Source organism: Mustela putorius, unplaced genomic scaffold, assembly GCF_011764305.1.
Source record: "Mustela putorius furo isolate JIRA1106 unplaced genomic scaffold, ASM1176430v1.1 tig00003867_pilon_pilon_pilon, whole genome shotgun sequence".
NCBI lineage: Eukaryota > Metazoa > Chordata > Mammalia > Carnivora > Mustelidae > Mustela > Mustela putorius.
Genome location: NW_025422019.1, coordinates 24,557,076 through 24,579,371, shown reverse-complemented (window position 1 = coordinate 24,579,371; position 22,296 = coordinate 24,557,076). Strand labels below are relative to the sequence as shown.

The following is a 22,296-nucleotide window of genomic DNA, read 5'->3' as shown; positions in this document are numbered from 1 at the left end:
ATTTCACAACATTATTAACAAAAAATAAGAATCTAATCAATTTGAATTAAGTTCTAAATGTGGAGTTCCCCCCACCCTGTCTCCTGACTTTTATAGAAACCAGGTAATTGAGAGAATAAGTACTCTACAGTAGATGAAAATACCCGATTTTAATTAATTACTATACTATTGTATCATATGACTTTGTAATGAGCTAAAATCAGAAAAAGCAGTAATGAAAGTAATGGAGGAATTAACCCAAATAGTTAAAACTGGCCACTGAGCCAGTGTTTCATTTAGATCAATGTCAATGTGTGATAAAAGGATGTAAAATATATTAAGTAATTTGTACCTTGTAGGAGCACCAGCAGGCAAAATCAACTCCCCAGTCATGTAAGTGGAGTTCAACATTTCCAACTGCATGTGCTAGATCAAAGCCAACGAAACACCCCTGGGGAAGGACATAAGACCAAGTTTTAAATCTGCTTAATGATTAGAAATAGTAAGAATAAATATCTCTAAGAAAATCTGACAAACGATTGCACTATAACTATAGTTTATTCTTTGGTGCAGTGGTTCACAATGTCTGAACCACAAAACACTGGGCATTTTCAAGATCCTTTCAAGTTGAGATAGTTTTCATAATACGAAGACATTTTTCACCTTCATCACTGTGTTGACATTTGCACGGATAATGCAAAAGCAATTATGGGAAAACTGCTGGCAGGTTAGCACAAATCAAGCCATCAAATTACACTAGCAGTCACTGCAGGTCAAGATCGTTTAGTTGCAGGGGGAAATAACAAGACAGTTTCACTTAAAGATCTCCTTGAGAAAGCTGTAAAAATGATTAATTTGTTTTAGATCTCAATGCCTTAATTCTCGGAGGTTTAAGGTTGAATGTGGGAGTATGCATAAAACATTTGACCACATTCTGAAGTAAGTCAGTTGCCTCAAAATAACATACTTATACAATTATTTGAGTTGCAAGCTGAACTAGCCACTTTTACTTCACAGAGAAAGATTTTTTGCATCAAAAAACAACTGAAAGACAAACAACAGTAACTCACACTTGGCTGTTTGACAGACATTCTTCTGAAAATGAATGAAATGAGTCCGTCAATTCAAGGAAAACAACTCAGTCTTTGTTGCCAATGGAAAAAAAAAAAGTAGTTTCCAAGAGAAATTAGGTTTTTGAAAATTTGTATCCACTTTCATGAGGATGACCATTTCCCAATATTTAAAGACATTTCTGATGAGTTTAGTAGTAATACATAATTTTTAAAGCAATACATAATGAACTATGTAAATATTTGGAAAAAATGAGCTAATATTTTTTCACATAACCAATGTTTGATGTTTCATATCACACATGGATAGAAGATCTATTCCAAGTGCAAAACCAAACAATGGATTTTAATGTAACAAAGTGCAGAAAGCTCAGTAATTTGGTTTCACATTGCCTATCACTGGTCAAATTCTGATATAGTATCAAACAATATTCACAATAAACTGTGAAGCCAATAGAATACTTCCACTTTTTACAACTATCTATCAGCATGAGGACTAATTTTCTTCATGCTTCATGAAGAAAAAAAAAAGGAGGAAGAGCTTGAATACAGAAGCAGATAAAGAAAGCCAGCTGTCTTCTATTAAGCCAAACAATAAAGAGATTTCCCAAATATACAACTTTCTTTTTGTTTTAGAAAATATGGTTTTGTTTCCCTAACAGCATATTATTTAATATGAAATGTGTTTGTAATTGTTGCTCTAAATAAATGAATAAACATATTTACTTACAAATATAGTAAATATATATAAACAGAGTATCAAAACCTCTTTGAGGTCCTCAGTGATTTTTAAGTGCGTAGAAAGGTTTTTGTTACTAAAAACTTTGAGAATCATCTCTGCTTTAGTGTATCCTACTTACCTGATGAATAGTAGTTTTCAGTTATCACTAAGCCCACATCATGCTCACATTTAATTAATTCAAGTATATGCAAACTATGGTAAATTGCCCTAATGGTTCCCATTCTTGTATCCTATTTCCTTTGCCATGTAATTTTTCAGTTCTTCCCACTGTGGACAAGATACAATTCTCTGCCCCTGGGATTAGCCAGGTGACGTATTGTGACCAATGGAATGGTTAGCCCATCTAATACAAGCAGAGATTCCAAGGGACTTGAGTGAATAAATAAGGCTCGAACTGTCCTGCCCTCTGCCATCTCTGCGACAAGCACTGGCGTAGCCAACCTTTTGGCTCAGATGGAAGATGGAAGAAATGGGGATCAAAGTCACCCACACCTGAGCTCAGCGTGACTCATCTGATCTCCCCACCTCCCTCAGTTGGCCAGAGATGCATGGCTGAGTTCAGTCAAGAGTGGCAGATCTCTAAGATGAAGTATTGCCTAGATCAGATGACACAAAGATGACCAAATAAAAATGCTGTTGATGACTCTACACTGTGCTCTCCCTACATACTGACTTGAGACCCTAACAGCTTCTTACTCTTAGTTCTTCACTTGTTTACATGATCCAAATGTTTTGTATATCTGCCTAGTAGAATTCAGTTTTAGAAACTAAGCCTCTGTCTCTATTAAGTTCCCAGAAGGACAACCTGAAGCAATAGATTGTATTACCCAAATTGTACCAAGTAGTAACTTTTCACTTAAATGGCTTACCATTAAAACCTCTAACTTTCTGTGAACCAAAATGGTAAAAGTTTTACTTAGAGAATATAGTGACTTATTCCATATTAAAACAATTTTGTACATAAACATGAATTTAAAAAAAAAAATCCCTGATCATTAAATGGGGTGATAGTTCACCCTGCAAAAATGTTTTACCTGTGAGCTTTTCTATTTTTAGCTTACTAAGTGCATATACAATTACATTTTCAAAACTTTACACTTTCTCCAAGTTTGAAGAAACACGCATATTGATTGAAATTGTTGAAGTAAATAATTGCAGAGGAACCAATTTTAGATTTTTCTAATACCTCTTAAGAATAACTAACCTTAAACTACTATTACAGGTACTTTCCATGCATAGAGGGATGCAAACTATGACCTGTTTTTAATGAATAAATTTGTATTTGAACAAAACTAGTCTCATTTGTTTAAATATCATCTATGACAACTTTTGAGGAGTTTGTTTCAACAGAGACCATAATGGGTCACAAAATCAAAAATATTTACTATCTTGCTCATTACAGAAAAGATTTGCTGATCCTTAAACTACAGCATTAGTCTCATAAAGAAAACACAGTATACTGAAGAGTCAATTAGAAACCTTACTCTTTATGATGTGGCCAGAGCTAGTTACCTCATAGAAGAAAGAGTTCTTACCAGTACAAGAATCTGATTTTGTGAGGGGATTTTTTCGGGGGGTGGGGAATGAATTCATATTTTGTTTCTCACAGAAAAAATATGAGCAATACAGGTCATAAAAATAAAACAGATGCTCTGTGCTAACCTAAGTTTTGAGAGTGACAGAAAAGAATCTATCAAGACTTAGAGATCAAGATCTGGGTTTGCAAACTAATGCTTGGGTTCAATGAACACACACAGAGATTTGTTTCTATTGTAACATACATTTTAATATTGAAATTCAACTTAGAAAAAAACAGATTTCCAAATTTAAAATCTTTTTTCTTGCCATCATTACTAATAAAGGCAATGATGTTTGTTTTTTCCATTTTTTCCCACTTTTTTCCATTTTTATCTGTTTTTAAAACTCAACTTAGAAAACTTAAGGAATAGGAAAGGAAGCATTTTTATTTTGTTATCCATTACTTGTAAAGAATGGCGCAGTGAAGAAGCCATTTAACTTCAACCTACCATATCTCATTATTATAAATCCTGTAGTTACATCAGCGGTACCCCATTAAAAAAATTCACTGGAAGCTCTTACTGTATGTTTTAATATATGTTCAATTCTTTCCCCATGGATGGCAGAAACATAAATTATTAAAATGTAACTGTTTTGAGGAAAGGACCAGAAGATAACAAACTTGAATGAGATCACCATGAAGTGATTTTATGAAAGTTTCACTAGATGGCAGCATCTTAAAAATAAAGGAAACACAAACACTTCTCCAAAACCTCTCTACAGCCATCCAGTTGTTAATTTCATTATTTTACCTCTTTAAGGGTAGGTAGAAAAACAATATGAATAGGCAGAAACAGAAATTCCACATCTGAGTGCCTACTTTATGCAATTTCTAAAATAAAAATCAAATATTTTTCAATAAACTTGTATTAAAATCATCCGCAAGAGCTCACAATCATACTGACACAACCCCGTACAAGCACAGCAGTGGTCCGCCAACAGGTTGCCTCACTTTGTAGTCAATCTCCAGACCGGTGCGGTAATCTAACCATTATGAATACTCCCAGCCTGCCTACTTCCAATGAATTTGCTAAATCGCACTTTTGAGTAAGACACCTTATGTCCCTTCAAAGAACCCCATTAGCTTCAGAATGTAACTCACTTTCCTTAGTACTGGGTCCTTTCCAGTTTTCTTGTCTCAGGTGCCCCTTACCTACCTCCCTCTATTTGCAAAAACCTTTCTCTGTCTGAGGGTATTCTTTCCCTCCTCGCTTTGCATGGGTATCTCAGGTTTTGATTATAAGATAACTTCTAGGGGCACTTGGGTGGCTCAATCCTTAAGCCTCTGCCTGCAGCTCAGGTTATCCCAGGGTCCTGTCCTGGGATTGAGCCACATCCGCTCCCTGCTGGGTGGGAAGCCTGCTTCTCCCTCTCCTACTCCTCCTGTTTATGTTCCCTCTCTCAGTCAAATAAATAAAATCTTTTAAAAAAATAAAAATAAGAAATAAAAAAAGATAACTTCTATGAAAGGTTCCTTTGTCAAACTCTCTCTTCTATCTTATCGATAGCTGTTTGCATAGACCTCTTGTACCAATTTTCCAATCTTATTGTCCTCTACTTTTACATGATATTGACTTAAATAATTGCTGGATATAAATAAGTAAATGAATTTTAAAAGGTCATACAATTGTTAATAAATATTCTCTAAACTGATGATTAATTTTAAAGATTATTATTTGAAGCCCTTTCTTCCTGTTGCAATTTAATGGTATAAGCAATTTATTCAGACTTGGCATCTTTTAAAATGAAGTTTCCTGGACAGTTAACAGTAGTCAAAAATATGTTCAAAATCCCTCTCGATAAAACAAGAATATCATGCGTTTTTTCCCTTGCCATCTTCTCTAGCATAATACTAACATTTTTCTAACCAGGGGAGTAATACACACAGCCTGTGCATATTATTCTTCTATATTAATAGATTTTTTTTTAAGATTTTATTTGTTTATTTGACAGACAGAGATCACAAGTAGGCAGAGAGGCAGGCAGAGAGAGAGAAAGGGAAGCAGGCTCCCTGCTGAGCAGAGAGCCCGATGTGGGACTCGATCCCAGGCCCCTGAGATCATTACCTGAGCCGAAGGCAGCGGCTTAACCCACTGAGCCACCCAGGCGCCCGTATATTAATAGATTTTTATTAAATCTCAGGATTTCTATGTGAAGGGGTAGCTTACTGTCTCTCAATTTTGATTCATTATTTATTAAAATGAAACATGGAATAATACACATTAATTTTTTACTCATAACTATTCATTCAAACTGACTTTAGACTGATATTAGTTAGTATTAGTTCGTTCTTCACCAAAAAAAAAAAAAAAAATCCTATAAATTATGAAGACCATCAATAAGTAGAAGATTTGGTGTGCAAAGGTTAATTATATAAGGTAAGGTATTTGTGGGTGTATACAGAGCTGATAGTCAGCAGCTATCATTGGTGTGCTCATATAATTGCTAGGTAATAAAATACTAAAGGTGAGCAAAGAACATTTGTCCTGAGCCACTTGAGTAATCACCCATGGTTGTAGGTCCCGTGAGCCCTGGGAGATGCCTGCAGATGCTTGCCAGCTAGCCTGTGGCCATTCATACATACCAGCCTCTGCATGTTCCCTATAGAGTGCACTTCCAAACATCAGTGGACGCCCTTGGCAGTGGCACTGGCATCATGATGGGTAAACTGCAGATGCCTTTAAGTTCCTTTGAGGCTAGTAATGCATACTAGTAATGAGAATGTGACCTTCCCATGGCAGCTTTCACACTGTATCAGTTGGTCTTTAAATATTGTGAGTATATAAAAGTCATAGGAGACAAAGAACTACAGTGCTATATCTGGACAATGTTACCTTAAAATGAAAAACTGATGGGAAACTTTGAGGCAAGTGAAAAAAGAAAAAGTTACAGGAGCATGCGTGTGAGTGAGTGAGTGAATGTGTATGTGTGTTTGTGTATGTTGGCCAACACTAGAGAGATGGTAGGAACAAAGAGTGGATTAACAGTAATAGGTGACCCAGTTAGCTCTGATGTTGGGATTCCCCCAAAGAAGTTCAAAATTAGGGAGGAAGGCGGGAACAAAGAGGAAGATGAAAGCTGGTAGGTTTTCTTGACATAGTCTTGAAGCACTGAATTTTCCAAAATTCATTGAAGTGCTGTGATTCAAAAGCACACATAGATGCTAAGTTAAAATCATCATCATCATCATTATCATACTCAGTAAAGATTTCTGAAAGAGGTGCCTCACTATCTCTGTAAATATTTCAGAGTGAATTTTTATTCTGAAAGTCTTTCATCCAGCCTAAATTTATTAGGCTCTTCAAATATCTTTCTCATTCTTTTCATATGAAAGGGTTTGGAACATTTGTCCCCAAATTGTGCCGCACTGGCATGTGGATTATTTTGGGCCAAAGGCAAGCAAGACTCTGCAAGCTTAAATTTTTACCCCTGTCTTCACCCCCTAGGAGAATCTACATTGGGTGTCTTCCTCAGAATAGGAGTCATTACCAGAGATAAATGTTACCTGAGTGACCCATCTGCATGTCAGCACAAACATTTAAATATCATCAAACATATGTCTCGTTGCACTGTGAATTGCCTGCTCCCCTTTGAAGCTCCAGGCCTCTATCCGGTTCCTTAGTTATGGGTGGCGTATATACCTCACTTTACTTTTCTCTTTGAACTTCTCATGCATGTAAGGTTCCCATATGTACAAAATCAAATCTGATTTTTCTGTTAACCTGTCTCTGTTAATTTTATTGTTAGACCAGCCAGAAGAATCTTTGAGGGTAGAGGAAATTTTCTTCCCCAAAGTACCTATTATTACTCACATTTCTGTAGAGCACTATTGTAGAAACTTAAGATTCATCCTTTTAGCTAGACTTTCTTGAAGTAGATATTGATGCAACTGACAAATCTGGAGATGAGAAATAGGAGGTAGGGAACACTGAAGCACTTTGTTAATGAAATTTAAAAATAATGTGTTAGTTAAGATGGGAGACAGAGCCAACAGCTCTGTGGAGGGAATGAATAAAGGATTTAGGACAGAGACAAGGCAAAAAGATCTTGAGACTCAAAAGTGTTGTGTAATTTGTAGGTGAAAATGTCTTACTATAACAAAGAGTGTGCTTTCAAGAGTAAATTTTGGCTATTTCTTATACTGGAAAAAACCCAGCAATTGTCATCTCTATTTATTGTCACAAGTAAGTATAAAATGAAAGGGAAAAAATAAAACAAATTGAGTAGTACTGTTCTCTTCTGGAGTCTTTCTCCAGCTGGCAAGGACCTCACACAAAACAGTTTGATTTATTTCAGATACTCAAGATGGGAAAAATAGCTCAAGGTAATTTTTCAAGCTTAATTTAGTTCATTTAATATTTAATGATTTAATGGAGCAGTCTGCATGTCCTAAGTGTGTCAAAGAACAGAAATGGAATTTTTAAAAGAACTCAAAATTTACAAAACATGTTTTGATTTTTTAGAACACCTATCCATTATAAATAACTCTTCCAAATTTTCTGATTCTATTTAAATGGGGATACAGTTGTGCTTTTTACGTAGTATGTGATCTATAAAACTAACCTGATCAATTCTTGTTGATGTGCATAAATTATTCATTCACTGGCCAAACAGGTGCATATTTAAAGGTAAGTGATTATATGCAAAGCACTAGCATGTGTCTGTGAAGTTTATAACGTCCACTCTCAAAAAGTCATTGAGCACTCTGCTGACGTAAGCTTCCTAAATTTGAGACTTAAGATGGGCATTAAAATAATTATGAGATAGTCCAAAAGCTGGCTGATAATACATTTTCCTTCGTGTTACAAAAATACAACAAAAAGACAGATTTCACCTGACATGGAGGAGCAAGAAAATCTTGATGATGAAGGTCAAGGACTGCACACTCATTTTTCTATAGGAGTTAGTCAAGAAGTATATGAGATGGGCCTGTAAGAAGTACTTCACTTTATCCTTTCTTGTAATATAAGCATAAATATATATGCCAGCTGTCACTGCTTCAGCTCCAGGTACAGGCAGGAGTTGTGAGAAGAGCTCAAATCCCAGTACATGGGAAGCACTGTCAGCCAACCTCTTGCCACTCATTCTACAGGAATGATGACCCAGTATTGTCAACCTTCTAATTTTTTAGATAATACCTGAAACTAGGAATTTTTAAATAAAACTTTTTTATTTTTCATTGTTGGCACGTGATAATTTTATTTTAAGTATAGCATGTTTGCATTTAGAAAGACAGCTAGACAATGTAAATCTCTAGGACACGTTGTAACCTGGGAAGCATGTAGTGGCTAAGCTGGAGGAACAGAATCTTCACATGTGGGGATTCTAAGAGGAGGGGAGGCTAAGAGTAAAGGCCATGAAGACAGGAAGTATGCCATCTGGGAAGGAAACAGGAAACATTTGGTTTTGCTGAAACAAGTTATGTGAAGTAGAGCAAAAGCGAATATACTGATAATTTGGGTATATGCAAAATCATAAAAGCTCAAGTGATTTGAATTTTATTTCACAAATGATAGAAGAACAGTGGTCATCATGTGGGATAACCATGAGGCAGGGAATCTAATAGGAGATACACAGATCTAATCACAGCATTACCTGATATAGGCCTTTGACTTTTGAATGTGTGACATTTAATCAACATTTACTTGTCTTTTTATCTACCTCTCTTGTTAAAAGTGAATTTAAAGGAGCTCTTTAATTTAACCATCATAAGGTAATACCTATATTGAGAACCCCATTTAGATGCAAAATGAAAGCACAATTTTTTATATGTTCTAGTTATTACTGTGTCAATTTCCATGGCAAATTTCTCAACTAGATTTACTCATATATTTAAATTTACATAATACTTAACTTGACATTATTGCAAATAAGTCTATAGGATAATTGTTGAAGACATCATTCTTAAATTTCTTCTCTTGAAGCTTATTTTTATACACAGTGTGACAGTTACCTTATTTGTTCGCCACCTCACTTAAGATAATTTGCTAAGAAAATCAGCATTTTTCTCTTGACCTCAACTAAGTTTGATATTCCCAATCTTGCTTGAACAAACAATTTAACTGAGTAAAGAAGAAGATCATGAAAGAGGACATTAAGAGAAATCTTTCACATTTTATTTGGTATTTATTTTTCTTTTTCTGTTTCAGGATATTTTGAAATTCTACTTTCATTGCCATGAGGCACAAAACTGACTTTCCATTTCATACAGTGGCTAGTGAAGACATTAGAACTAGTCTATATGTTTCATGTTGGAACACTTTCATTTTTTCAGTTTAACAAAGACTACCATTACCTTTCCTTTGACTAATCAAGTGGAATGAAAAATGGGATACTGGAGAAAGTAGCCTGGGTTGTAGAGGACTGAAATATTTTATAAAATGCATATCACCTACAGGATAAGAAAAAAAAAAAAAAAAGCTAAGAGCAGTATTTCATTTGGGGGCCGTAGGTTTGAATGAAACTAGATCTGGAAAAATAGTTACATACTGTGGCCCTGATGAGAGTGGTTAGTGAAGCACCAATCATGGCTGGCCTTGGGGAGGCTTGCTTTGGTCAGGTCAGGGATTCTAAAATAACATGAGTCCCCAAATTCCTCTTTTATTAAGAATTAATCAGTCTTTCTCACACAGTCTATCTAATGAAAAGCTTGAATTAAATAAAATATCTGAGGAAAATTTCTTTAAAACAGCTCAAAAGTTTTAGATTCTTGGGTACTGATCCTTACCCAACGTACTTTGACTTATTGATTCCAGGATCCAACCTGGAGGAATTTAAGACTACAGATAGAGTATACTGTATATTTTTGAACAGAATAATCCTTCATTATTCTCAAAGTAAAGGATATTTAGTTGATGAGGCATTTTGCCTAAATTCTAGGTCATTTTCTTTCCTTTATTTCTATCTCTGTGCCTGTATCTACACCCATGGTCTTTCTATTATTCTTGAATTCTATGAACAGCTAAATCTGGGTGAAACCACAGAAGCTCAATGTAGATACTTAATTTCTGGTGTTTATATAAAACCTGTCTTTAACATGACAGAGATAATAAAGTTAAATAAAAATTATTTCCATGAGAGAACAGAAAAAATATTTCATGTAGTATGAGATAAATCTGTTATCTGGCACCCCATGCACAACTGTATCATGATAGAGATTTTTCAAATTCTTGCACAGCAGCTGCAACTGCCTCTTAACTTCTGCCCTTTTTATCCCATTCCTGCCCATTCTTGTAGGCAGAAAATTTCTTTTAAAAATTAAAACAAAATGAAGTTTCTTTATTATCTCAAAGCTTTCAATGGCTCTCTGTAGGTCTTTAGGGAAAAGCTCAAGACTAAGTATAGTTTAGTAAGCCCTTCTTACCTTTGTCTGCCTTATAGATTCATTTCTTGTCATACCTTTCCTAAAATTCTACATTCTTTCTACAATCAAATTATACTATCTTGTAATCCAATCAATTTTTTAAAGCTGTGTAGAGTGGCCCTACCACACAGCTAGGCACCTGAAGGAGATTTTACCTGTTTAACTCCTACTCATAATTCTAGAATTGGCTCAAGTCTCTTTTCTAAAAAGGTCACTTTGACATTCCAGGCTAAACTAAGTGTTCTTATTTGGACCTCCATTATTTTAATGTACTAAAATACTTACTGATCAAAAGAATGAAAGAAAAATCCAAATGCATGTCTCATTCTACTATAGAAAGTATAGAGACAAAAATTCTTCTTATGCACTGATGAGAAGATCCTATTGGGTGAAATGGTAGTGACTTTAATAGAATAACTGTACTCATTACAAGTTCTTAATATTGAAAATTCTCATATTAACCTTTTTGGAAAACAATAATTTTTACACATTAAAAATTCATACACTATGCCAGTTTATACTATAGTTATATACAAACATATTTGGTACTAATTTTTCCCAGCTGATCCATTGCTCAAGTCCCATGCAAGTGTTTTTGTTGTTGTTGTTGTTTTAATATTTTAAAGAGAGAGAGCATATGAGTGATGGGGACAGGCAAAGGGAGAGGGGGAAGTAGGCTCCCTGCTGAGGAAGAAGGGAACCTGATGCAGGGCTCCATCCCAGGACTCTGGGATTATGTCCTGAGCCAAAGGCAGACACTTAACTGACTGAGCCACTCAGCAACTCCTTGTATTGTTGATATTATTCTATTGTTATCGTCCTTTACAGAACTGACTCCCAATATCCAATACTAGAAACATCTCAACCAAACTTTCTGTAGAGTTTTGATGCTTGATCAATCATTTATTTGTCCTCTCCAGGTGTCTCCAAATTATTTTTAACAAGAATTTAGTCCTTTCCTAAAGATAAATGGGTGGTTTGGGGAGGTGACCATTTATATGTAAGTGTTGTTGAGATACTTCAGATTTTACTAAATGATGTTAAACTACAATAACTTTTTTTATAATGGTGTTTTTACTTATATTCCTTCTTTTTGTCTTACCTATTCTGCCTTCTTATTCAAATTGTTGGGGCTATAATTGTGATCATTATTTATTAATAATTTAGGCAGTTTATGGTTGGGTCTAAGAGATGCTTGTACTCATACTCAGTGAAGAATGACACAAGGTAGAAGCTAATAAAACAAAACACAAGTTTTCAAAATTCAGTCGTTTTTATCATTTGCATTTTAATGTGCAGTAGGCTACAAGACAACTAATGTGCCAGCATGCATATAGGTACAGTAAAATGATGTAAAAAATGTTTAAGGGGGTCACTGATGCAATCAATATTTATCTGTCACTCACTGTCTGCCAGCCCCCGCAAGTGCCCGTAAGTTGTAGACCATTTTATATGGCATTGAGGAAGGAATGTAGAGTATAACCAGTTGGCACTGCATTCTTTTTTCAAAATTTTTATTAGTCCATTACCAAACCTTTTTTAAGTTCAATGTAATCTCTTGAGTTTTAGCCATGCTGTTCAGATTGTCATTTTTTAAAATATATTTTAGGACAGAAATATCCAGTGAGAGCCTTTAGTTTATAATTCTGTATGTTTCACTTTCTGCCTAAGGATCCATTACTTCTTTTTCTGGTAGATTGGATATTCCAATATGTCTTTTTCTCATATATTGGTTAAGTGCTAACATTTACTGGTTACTTACAATGCACTAAATGTGAAATATTTTAGGAATAGTATCTTGTTTAATTCTCCTAGAAAATAAGCACCCTTACCTTCTCCAGTTATTGGTGGAGAAATAAAGTCATATCAGTAAGTCAATTAAGCCAAAGTATGCTAGAAACTAAGGAAAGGGACATGGACTCAAGACCAGGTCCGACTTGTCTCTACTACCTAAACTTTTTATTAAGGTAAATGTTACCCTACACCTCAAAGTAAGTATCCTGCTCTATCAGCAAGACAAAACATCTGAGTTTCAGGTGCGGCAAAACTAGTAGCTATTATTCTTGAGTACACAAATATACTTTATTTCACAGAAATGTCCATGTGTTAGTCAAAGGAATATGAGTGAAAATAAATTTTGCCATGATTAAGTCAATGCCTTTAAGAAGTTAGCATGCCCCTTCACATCCTTTTACCCCATTGTTTTGGCTGAATCAGACAAAGGATCCAGGGTATGAAAGCAACAGGACACAATCCTGAGTGACTGAAAACATGGTATCATTTCATGGGAGAAAGCTGATTCCTGGCTGCTGCATGAACAATAAATAAACATCTATCAGAATGAAAGCATTTATAGCTTTACTAGTTAGTTACCAAGACCTAATCTACCTAATACACCAAGAGTTTCCACTGAAAATAATTTCTTTTTTTTTTAAAAATTTCTATTTGTTACCTACTTCTTATCTTAATCCAAGCTGAGACATTATAATTTATGGGGAGTCTATTCATTTCTCCAGATGATTCAGAGACTTTCCTATTATTCTCTCCCTTTATACCCTTATTCTGTCTAATCAATTTCCTGTGACTCATTTTCAAATGTTTTGTGAAATGAGGTGGGAAATAAAATATAAAGCAAGAAAGAAATAAAGGAGGAAGGGGAAAAGGGGGGGGAGTTAGGAAGAGATGGAAGAGGAAAGAGGCAGCAAGTTAGAAACAATGATGTCCCTTTGGGGGTGAAAATGGGAAATGTAATAAATACTGTGGGTTGGTTAAACAAACCCTTCTTCTTAGCCTGTCTCTACTATAATACCATAAAGGTTAAGAATTTCTTTACTCATGCTCTTTTGAAGCTACCACTTCAGAAGGCAATGAATCATAAGCAGGAATCTGCTAGCTTTTTCTGGGAATAATTTTGCACTTTGGATGAAAGGGACAGATGAAGCTACACTGCTACTTCTCTCTCCTTCCTTCTGTCTTAAATAGAATCATGATATCTGGATTTGGGACAACTGCCTTGTGACCACGATGTGAGAAGCCTGAGAAAAAACCAACAGAACCCAAGAGATGCCACTCAGACATTCCTCAACTGCTCAGTGCAGCCCAGCAGCCTCCTAACTCAAATCTTTCATGGCGAGAAAAAGAAATCCCCAACTTTTGCCCAATTTCTCATTGGGGTTTTGTTTTTGAAGCTTAGAAACTTAATTAATTTAATTCAGGAATATTAAAGAAAAGACCAACCCTGAGAAGGTGGGATTAAAAAGTGACTGGTTGAAAAGGCAAAGAGGAGGACAATGTCAGGATTGAGTCTAAAGGTCCAGAAGGGTCCTTTTAGGGGAAACAAAACTAGAGCCTACTGATTTTGGAGTGGATGTAGGATTTCCAGGTAGAATAGGGAGAGGAGCACAAATAATCCTTTTCGAGTGTGGGAGTACTCTGTAGCTTTCACTTGGCAACAAGAGTGGAATCTTGGAAAGGGCTAAAATCTTTAGGGATAATAATTCAAAGGACAATGAGGAGCAACTACATTCAGTGTGCATAGAAAAGAAGAAATGATTAGTAGGAACAACTAATAGAATATGAAAAATTTAGAAATAGGGAAGTGAGGCAAATTTCCAAAATAGTGGGTTGGCCAATAATATAGAATAAAGTAAACGGCTTCAAAGACAAAAAAGGAAAATGTATCTTCAAACTGACATCTCTTTTCATATGCTGGCCTTCCCTTATAACTTGACACTATGTTTAATTTTCCTTGGCCAGCCCTACTTGTTACCACCTCAGGCCTTCTCATTTAAGAAAAGCATCAGCATCTGAAATTCATTATATGAATCAAAACTGTTCTTTTGATTAATTAATTTTTCTTTTTATATGATCACTGGAAATATTGTATTTTCTCTATGCTTCAAAATCCACTTCTATACCATCTATAGCCAAGTAATGACAGAAAACCGAATGCAAATTGGGCAAGACATTTGAACACGTATTTCTTAAAAGAAGACACTCAGAAGGCAAAAAACACATTTGAAAAATCCCAACCTCATCAATAGTCAGGGGTAGTGCAAATTAAAACTACAAAGCATTACAACTAGAAACTAATCAGATTGATTATCAGTGAGGATGTAGAGTGACAGATGCTCTCATACATGTTGATGGGAGTATATACCAAATTGGTACAACCCTTCGGGAAGTTGGTACTATTGATTAGGATTAGACGTATGTATATCTATTTCCAAGACCTCCAATCCTAAGTATGTATGTAACAGAAACTGGTGTGAAAGCTTACCTAATGTCTGCGAATATTCAGAGTCATGCTTACAATAGCCTTCAAATGGAAATAAACCCCAAATACCTATCCTGATCAGAATGGAAAACAAAAATGAATTGCGATTGATTTCATACACTGAAACAATACACTGAAATGAAAAGAAAAACGAAACCACTGCTACCAAAAACCCCACAAAACTACCACCACATACTACATGAAAGAATCTCAGAAACGTAATAATGAGCCAGTAAGACAGATACAAAGATACATATTAACACATTTATAGATGGATAAAGTTACTATATATGGCTAGAGGAAGGAGTGGTACCTTTGGAGGGGAGGTAACAGTATTTTAGAGAAGGCACAATTGAGGATTCTGTGCAGCATAAATGTTCTAGAAGTTTCTTAATGTGGGTGATGACTATATGGGTTCAAAATAATTCATCAAGCCACTTATTTATGATTTGTACTCTTTTTGGTATAATACATACATTTCTTTAGTTAATATATTTTTCAAAATTCCTGTTCCCACTTCCCTTTTACATGGTTATGAAATAAACAACTATTCTTGTTGACTTTCCTTGCTCCTTCTCAGTATCAATTTGGTTCCTGCCATACTTCATTTCCAGAAACTTTTTTTAATATCTTATTTAGCAATTTCTACAGTGGTGTTTAATGCCTTTTTTTTTCTAGAATTTCCTCTTTTTTGATTGACACCTTTAATTTTTCTTTCTCTTCAGATTTATCTGCACAGACCACCCAAGAGAGCTATGTAAGTCTACAGCTTAAAATCACTTCTCTCAACCTTCCATTGGGAATGGGAGAAACTGTCTAGCCAGAGTATAAATGAGCATTAGAATAATTTTGATAATGGTTAAATTAAAGTCTACTCAATCCCAATTTCACTCCCATAGTATCCATCAGTTCTGTGCAGTTACAATGAGATGGCACTGCTCATTCTTACCTTCATCTGACTGAAGGCTTAATCAGAGTGTCACATGGTAGGCATTTATTATACTTTTTAAGTAAAAGCAAGCCTGAAAAATACTGAGAGAATGTTTTAGCAAAGTACTTAGGAATGAGAATTACATAAAGCACCTAGGTAAACAGATTTATTTTGCTTTTCAATTGGAAATAAAATGTCTATCTGAGCCACTTTCTATAGCTTCATATTTGTTGAGGACAGTGCAAGGTGCAAAGGAGCCTTCATGGAAGCAGAATGTGTGCAATACAGCACATATTTTACAGTCTTCCTTCTCAACACCGAATTCATGAAGTGGGTCCAGCTATTCCAAATTAACCCTTGTGAGAAGAGGCTTAGAAAAGTCAAGTAACTTGCCCGAGATCATATAACAATACAATGATCTAGCCAAGATTTAAACCTCAGATTGTGATTCCAAAACCCGTGGTCTGTCTTCTATCTTCCTGTCTCATTTCAATGAAGGTTAATGTATACTAAGGGGATCAGGGACTGCTGATTACTTGCATAACATTTTAAAATATAATTTTTTATTGACCTCCCTTTATTTTGGTGTTTAACATTTAATGCCGAAATTAAGAAGACATTATCTTTATATCTTTTGTAATGCACCACTTTCACACTTATCCATCAAACCAGTTAGAAGTCATGGCTGGAAGTTCCTAGAGACTGCTGATAACAGTGCTAAATTTCTTTTCATTAGTTCTATTCATTAGCTTCAATAACTGAATATATTAATGAGACCTCACACATATATTAATCCTGTAACTTATTAATGTTCAGAACAAAATTCCATTGTCACCTTTTTAAATGCATAATTTCATTGTTGAATCAAATAGAACTGAAATTTAAGGATTTTAAATACAAATTATAGCTGCTGAATATTATTATTCTAATTTCATTTTTTTAGGCAAACAAAATCTAAAAATACTCTTTTTTTTCCTTCTTTTTTTTTACAAACATACATAAAGAGACACAATTTCAAAATAGTAAACGATGTTATGTATGACTTGGAAAAATGTAGGAAAAAACTCTCATTATTGGCAGGATCATAATTTCTCAAGAGTCTTAAGAATGAAGTGGCTTTTTACAAGTACACTGTGTCAAATGCGATCTATTGTTAACTTTTATTCTGCATCTCCCTTTCTTCAAGCACCTAAGTTTAAGTGAGAACTGAACTACATTGAGAATGAGTACAACAAAGTCCCAGAGTTGTGCTTCTAAAAGTCCTGGCATATACAGTTATTATCCGAAGTATTCTGTCTCATGCCTGCTAAAGGACTAACTCCGTACCAATGACATCACCTTGTAGGAAGCTCACCTGTCTTGCTGATTAGAGGCAAACTTTGGGACAGCAGATGGTAATGAAGAAGTGAGACAACAGAAGTGACAAAGAAAAGGTTTAAATAAAGATCCCTAAAGCAAAAGAGTACAGATTTTTTTTTTAATGCAAGTCTTACTTTTTTTTTTTTAAACTCTTTAAATAGCTTTACACAGACACACACGCAAAGGTTATCTCACTAGAAGTGCAGTTAGACGACTACTCAGTAGAGTGATGTTCAGGGCAAGGTGGGATGGGGAAATGCTGTACATACCTTTGCTTGTCCAGCTTTTGTGATGGCAGGTATATTAAAGAGCTGTCCAGTGTAAAAATGCAGCCCACTGAACAGGATCACTGCAATCGAGTCTCCTTCCTTCTCAATTACTTCAAGAATATCCTCTGTTCTCAGTGTTTCTTCACCCTAAAGTTGAGTCAGGCACAAGTTACACCCAATCTATAATAACAAATTTGTCACGTCTTATTTCCCAATCTAAAATTCATCTTGAGTTCTTGCCCACATAAGAACCCTCAAAGAAAAGTTTTTGTTTTTGTTTTTGTTTTTTTCCAATTAATGGTCTTCGTAAGTCTGGCGAGGGAGCAGCATTTAAGCATGCCTTTTGTTATTATAAGAAATGATAACAAAATCGTAAAAAAAAATATTGTCTTTGCAAAACCCTACTTGCTTTATTCTTTAGTTTTTCAATTAATCTTTACTCTTTGCATGCCTACAAATTGTTTTCTCCTTATTCCCATCCAGTAAAATACCAGGAAGTATGAGAAGCCCCTGAAATATTAAATGGTAAAATTTTCTTGGAAATTATTAATCCATCACATTATGTTTTCCAGGATAAAAAACACATACCTTTCACCTGAGTATAACCTAACCAAGAGTAAACTCTCCTCCACACCAGTCTAAAAATCAAGCTCCGAAAATGAAGGGAAATATCAGTAAAACTAAGATTATCATGGTTAATTTTTCCACTTCTTCCCAGCTAAGACTAATGATTGGTTACTCAGTGGAAATTCTGAGTGAATTTAAACTTGGTCTTGCAAAAAACCAGAGCAAAAAGAAATCTGCTAAACACAAAGTATCTCCTTGTATCTTAATCATTCTTATCTATTTACAAAGTTTTTATAAATTTTCTCCAGTGCTAAATCTGACATTTTTTGAGGTCAAAGCATCATTTACTCCATTAATATTTGGAGGAAGCTCCTTCAGGTATTCATAAATTTTCCTTCAGTTATTTTTAATTTTTGGCAATACTTGCTATTTATCAAGTACTGTGTCTCATGTTAGGCACATATTATCACAAATATAGCACATACTTTAGTTTCTACTAGAAGTCTGGAACTTATTTTAAAAACTGAAATCTATAAAAAATAGTACTGATACTGAAATCTTTAAATTATTAGCTGATACATATTTTATATGTAAAGAGAAGGATCTTAGTAATTCTAAGACAAATTCCAAGTAAAAATAGTAACATGGCAACCCAAAACTCTTTTTTTTTCTTAAAAGAATTCTAAAATGGCTTGTCCACCATAATTTCAAAGTGCAGAAGATGAAGTACTTTATATACTAATTATTTATTTAAAGAATCAGTATAAAGCACAAAAGAAATGTACAGCTTAATGGTAGAATATGGTTCTCTCTGATGATGACCTGCTCTAATCTAGTAATGCTAAAGAATGCTCTCAAGATTTATGATTAAATCATGAGGTTCCATAACACTTACCTCTTTCAACATTAGAACTTATGATAAATTAGTGGCTATCTTCGTTTTTGCTAGAAATTATCAATTTATATATGACACATGAAATAGATACCCTGTCGCAGGCATGAGAACTTTCTATCCCATTAATTGACTGCATGTTGGCAAATAGAACTAAATGGAGTAGATTTTAATTTCTCAAAGTATTCTGGGTTGAAAGAAATAATTGTTCAAACATTGGCTTAACAGCCTGGGAGCATCATTTGTGAAGCCTACAATTTATTGTGTGTGGATCTCTTGGTGCCAAATTACACAAGCTGCAGGGTTGGTATGTCAAAGTCTGTACAACTTGGCCTTACATCTCTATTAATGGAAAGAAAGTGCACAGTTATTTTAGATCTTGAACATATGTCAACCCTGATTAGGTGCTTCCTTTGTTACCTGTTTAAATATGAAGGAATTCCAGAGAGATAAGGTAACTTTCTTTAAGTCCCTTACCCAGTTAAGTTGCTGAGCCTGGGATTTCTGTGGGGTCTAATAAGCCCAGGCTCTTTCTGCTACACTGCATCTCTTTCTACACCCCACCCCATCCAAGCACAAAGGAAAATATTTGATACTTAGATTAAAAAGAGATATAAAAGTAAGCATCATTCAATTTCAACAAATATCATTTTAAAGGTATCCAAAGGCAATGGTATTTGAAATTGAACATGACACATGGAATTTGCCGTCCCTTTCCATCCCACTAAAGAATATGGCAAACTCCAGTGGTATTCATAGGAAAATAGTTTGCTTATGACTACCCCTCGAAAAATAAAAATACATATACTTCCAAGTTAATTCTCCATTTTAAGCAAAATGAGCTAGCAGTAATAGAAGTATACGTCTTTTATACGTTCTTGAAAGTTCCATTAAAGTAATAGGGATAATAAACTTCTAAGGAAAATGAAGAAAAAAATCAATACTAAAGAGAAACAGAATGAATATTTATTTCTCTTTCTCATATACCTCTCTTGGCTTTATAATCCTCATGCTTTTCTCAATGTTAAGTCCATGAAGTTGAAGCTGTGACTCAATAGCATACTGGAAAAGAAGAATGATTTATTAAATCAAGTCCAATGCACAGAAGTACATTGAAATAACTCTGAAAGAGATAATAAAATAACAATAAAAGCATATTATTGTATTGAATCTAAGGTCAAGGTTAAAAGTGACTGAAAAGAATACACCAGAAAAGAACTGCTTAATTTAATTTATATGCAGGAATCAGAACATTCCTTGAAACACTGTATCTTAGAAATTGGATGGAAGCACAGGGGCCATCTAGGCTTCAGGGAGTTCTAAGAGATTTGTAGAAGATATTAAATCTCCTAATTTAAGTCAAAACTGGAGTTTACAAAATAACCAGAGTGAGTAGTGTGGATTGTTACATTTGAACTAGCTTCTAGGAAGGGCTTACCCCAAAAAGAGTAACATTAGTAAAAGGAAAGAACATCAGAAAGTTCCCTTCACTAACAGTACAAGATATGAATGGGAACAGGAAATTTAGGGACCCTGAATTCTTTCTCAACATCAGGGTTTTGCTCCTTTAATGGCTATTAATTTGGACACAGTTAAATGACATAGATTTTAACAGTTCACAGTGATAATAGAGAGACAGAAATCAAATTTCTCCCTAACACTAAAAGTGAAATATGCAACTTTATCCATGTCTATGTCTGGAATGATCAAGTTTCTTAAAGAAGCAAGACAATAAATCACAAGAAATATTTTTAATCCTTAATCAATGTTTTTTTTCGATAATAAAGCACCAATAATTATGTTAGCATGCTACGGACAAATTAAAGTTTTATTCTTATTCTATATAGCTAAAGGGTTAAGCACTAGGGTATTATTGATTTGATTTCATAAAGTAAAACAGCAACAAGAATTAATAAAACATTTATAACTGCACTTGATTTAAACCAGCAGCTCGCTCAATGTTTTTAAAAAGACTAATAAATCAATGCTCCCATTCAAACCTTTCCTCCCCTAACACATGTTTTACTTGGACAAAAAAAATAAAGCTACAATCTATATTTTAAAAACACCTAATCAAAAGCATTTGACAGATCTTTTTATTGTAAAGTTACTTGGAAAAAGACTATAGAACAAACTGTTCAACACAGGCAAATGGTGTGCTCCTCTAGGAAGAAAAGAAAGAATATAAATATAATTGGAAGAATCCTTACATGATCTGAAGGGAAGGCTTTGGCTTCCAGAAGAATTTTATAGCGTTTTGGTGTAGGCTTAAAAAAGGATAACTGCAATGAAATGGATTTATTGAGAAAACCATTAATGTACAATTTATACATTTGTTCAGTTCATACCATGCTTTCATTTTATAATCCTGGCATTTTAAAGGCCTGACTCAATGACACATCTAGATGTCTGTCAAGGGTTCCTTTCCCAATTAGCCTTATTTCTAGTGAATTATAAAATAAAAGAAGGTACTGGCTCATTATATTTATCAATAGAAAAGCAAATTTTGGAGACGACATGAGATAAAAACAAATTCTCAAACTTTACTTAAATTTTAATTGAAAAACTACCTTTCCGATGCCTTTAATGGTAATTTCTCTATTGTAAGACTGAATACTATGTTCTACATAAATTTTATTTTATTTATGGTAATTCATCTTATACTGCTGATTTGGTTTCTGGTACATATTTCCACTGCCTTATTACTTTATGGGATTTTATTTTAGGTCTAACTGGAAGGGCCTCAGCCCTAACATGAAACATTTGACATTTCTAGAGGCACCAGGGAGAAATAGCTCATTTGTTCAAGGGAGCCCTTCCTTTTTCCCCACAGTTCCTAGAGAATAAACACTGCCTGCCAACAGTAACAATGAAATGATCCCTACTGTTGACTTAGTGCGGATCACTGGCCAACGTGCTGAAGCAATTTTCACACATTACCACATTTCACCCTTTTATATACGTAGCAGGTAGGTATTTTTTTTTTTTAAGATTTTATTTATTTATTTGACAGAGATAGAGAGATCACAAGTAGGCAGGCAGAGAGAGAGGGGGTAGCAGGATCCCTGCTGAGCAGAAACCTGATGCAGGGCTGGAACCCAGGAACCTGAGATTAGGACCTGAGCTGAAGGCAGAGTCTTAACCTACTGAGCCACCCAGGGGGACCTCAGGTAGGTATTTTTGTCTTCATTTTCATAACAGAGAAAATGAAGATGTAGAAATCACCAAAACTGTGTCCAGAGTCAGATGTGAAGTAACTTAGCTAGGAAT

At 34.7% G+C, this 22,296-nt stretch overlaps 1 protein-coding gene across 7 annotated transcripts in view; it reads right to left on the bottom strand.

Moving 5' to 3' along the window:
• The window catches only part of KYNU (kynureninase), a 131,603-nt gene that overhangs the window by 44,788 nt on the left and 64,519 nt on the right, over positions 1-22,296 (bottom strand). For all 7 annotated transcript variants that reach the window (XR_199834.3, XM_013059080.2, XM_013059082.2 and 4 more), the window contains 4 exons: positions 21,237-21,308; positions 20,014-20,088; positions 17,568-17,714; positions 332-430 (listed from right to left, as the gene is read on the bottom strand). Coding sequence is in view for 6 of the 7 variants with exons in the window: in XM_013059080.2 (XP_012914534.1) it covers positions 332-430; positions 17,568-17,714; positions 20,014-20,088; positions 21,237-21,308 (393 nt within the window). In the remaining variant the exon portion in view is untranslated. The remainder of the gene's footprint in view (positions 1-331; positions 431-17,567; positions 17,715-20,013; positions 20,089-21,236; positions 21,309-22,296) is intronic.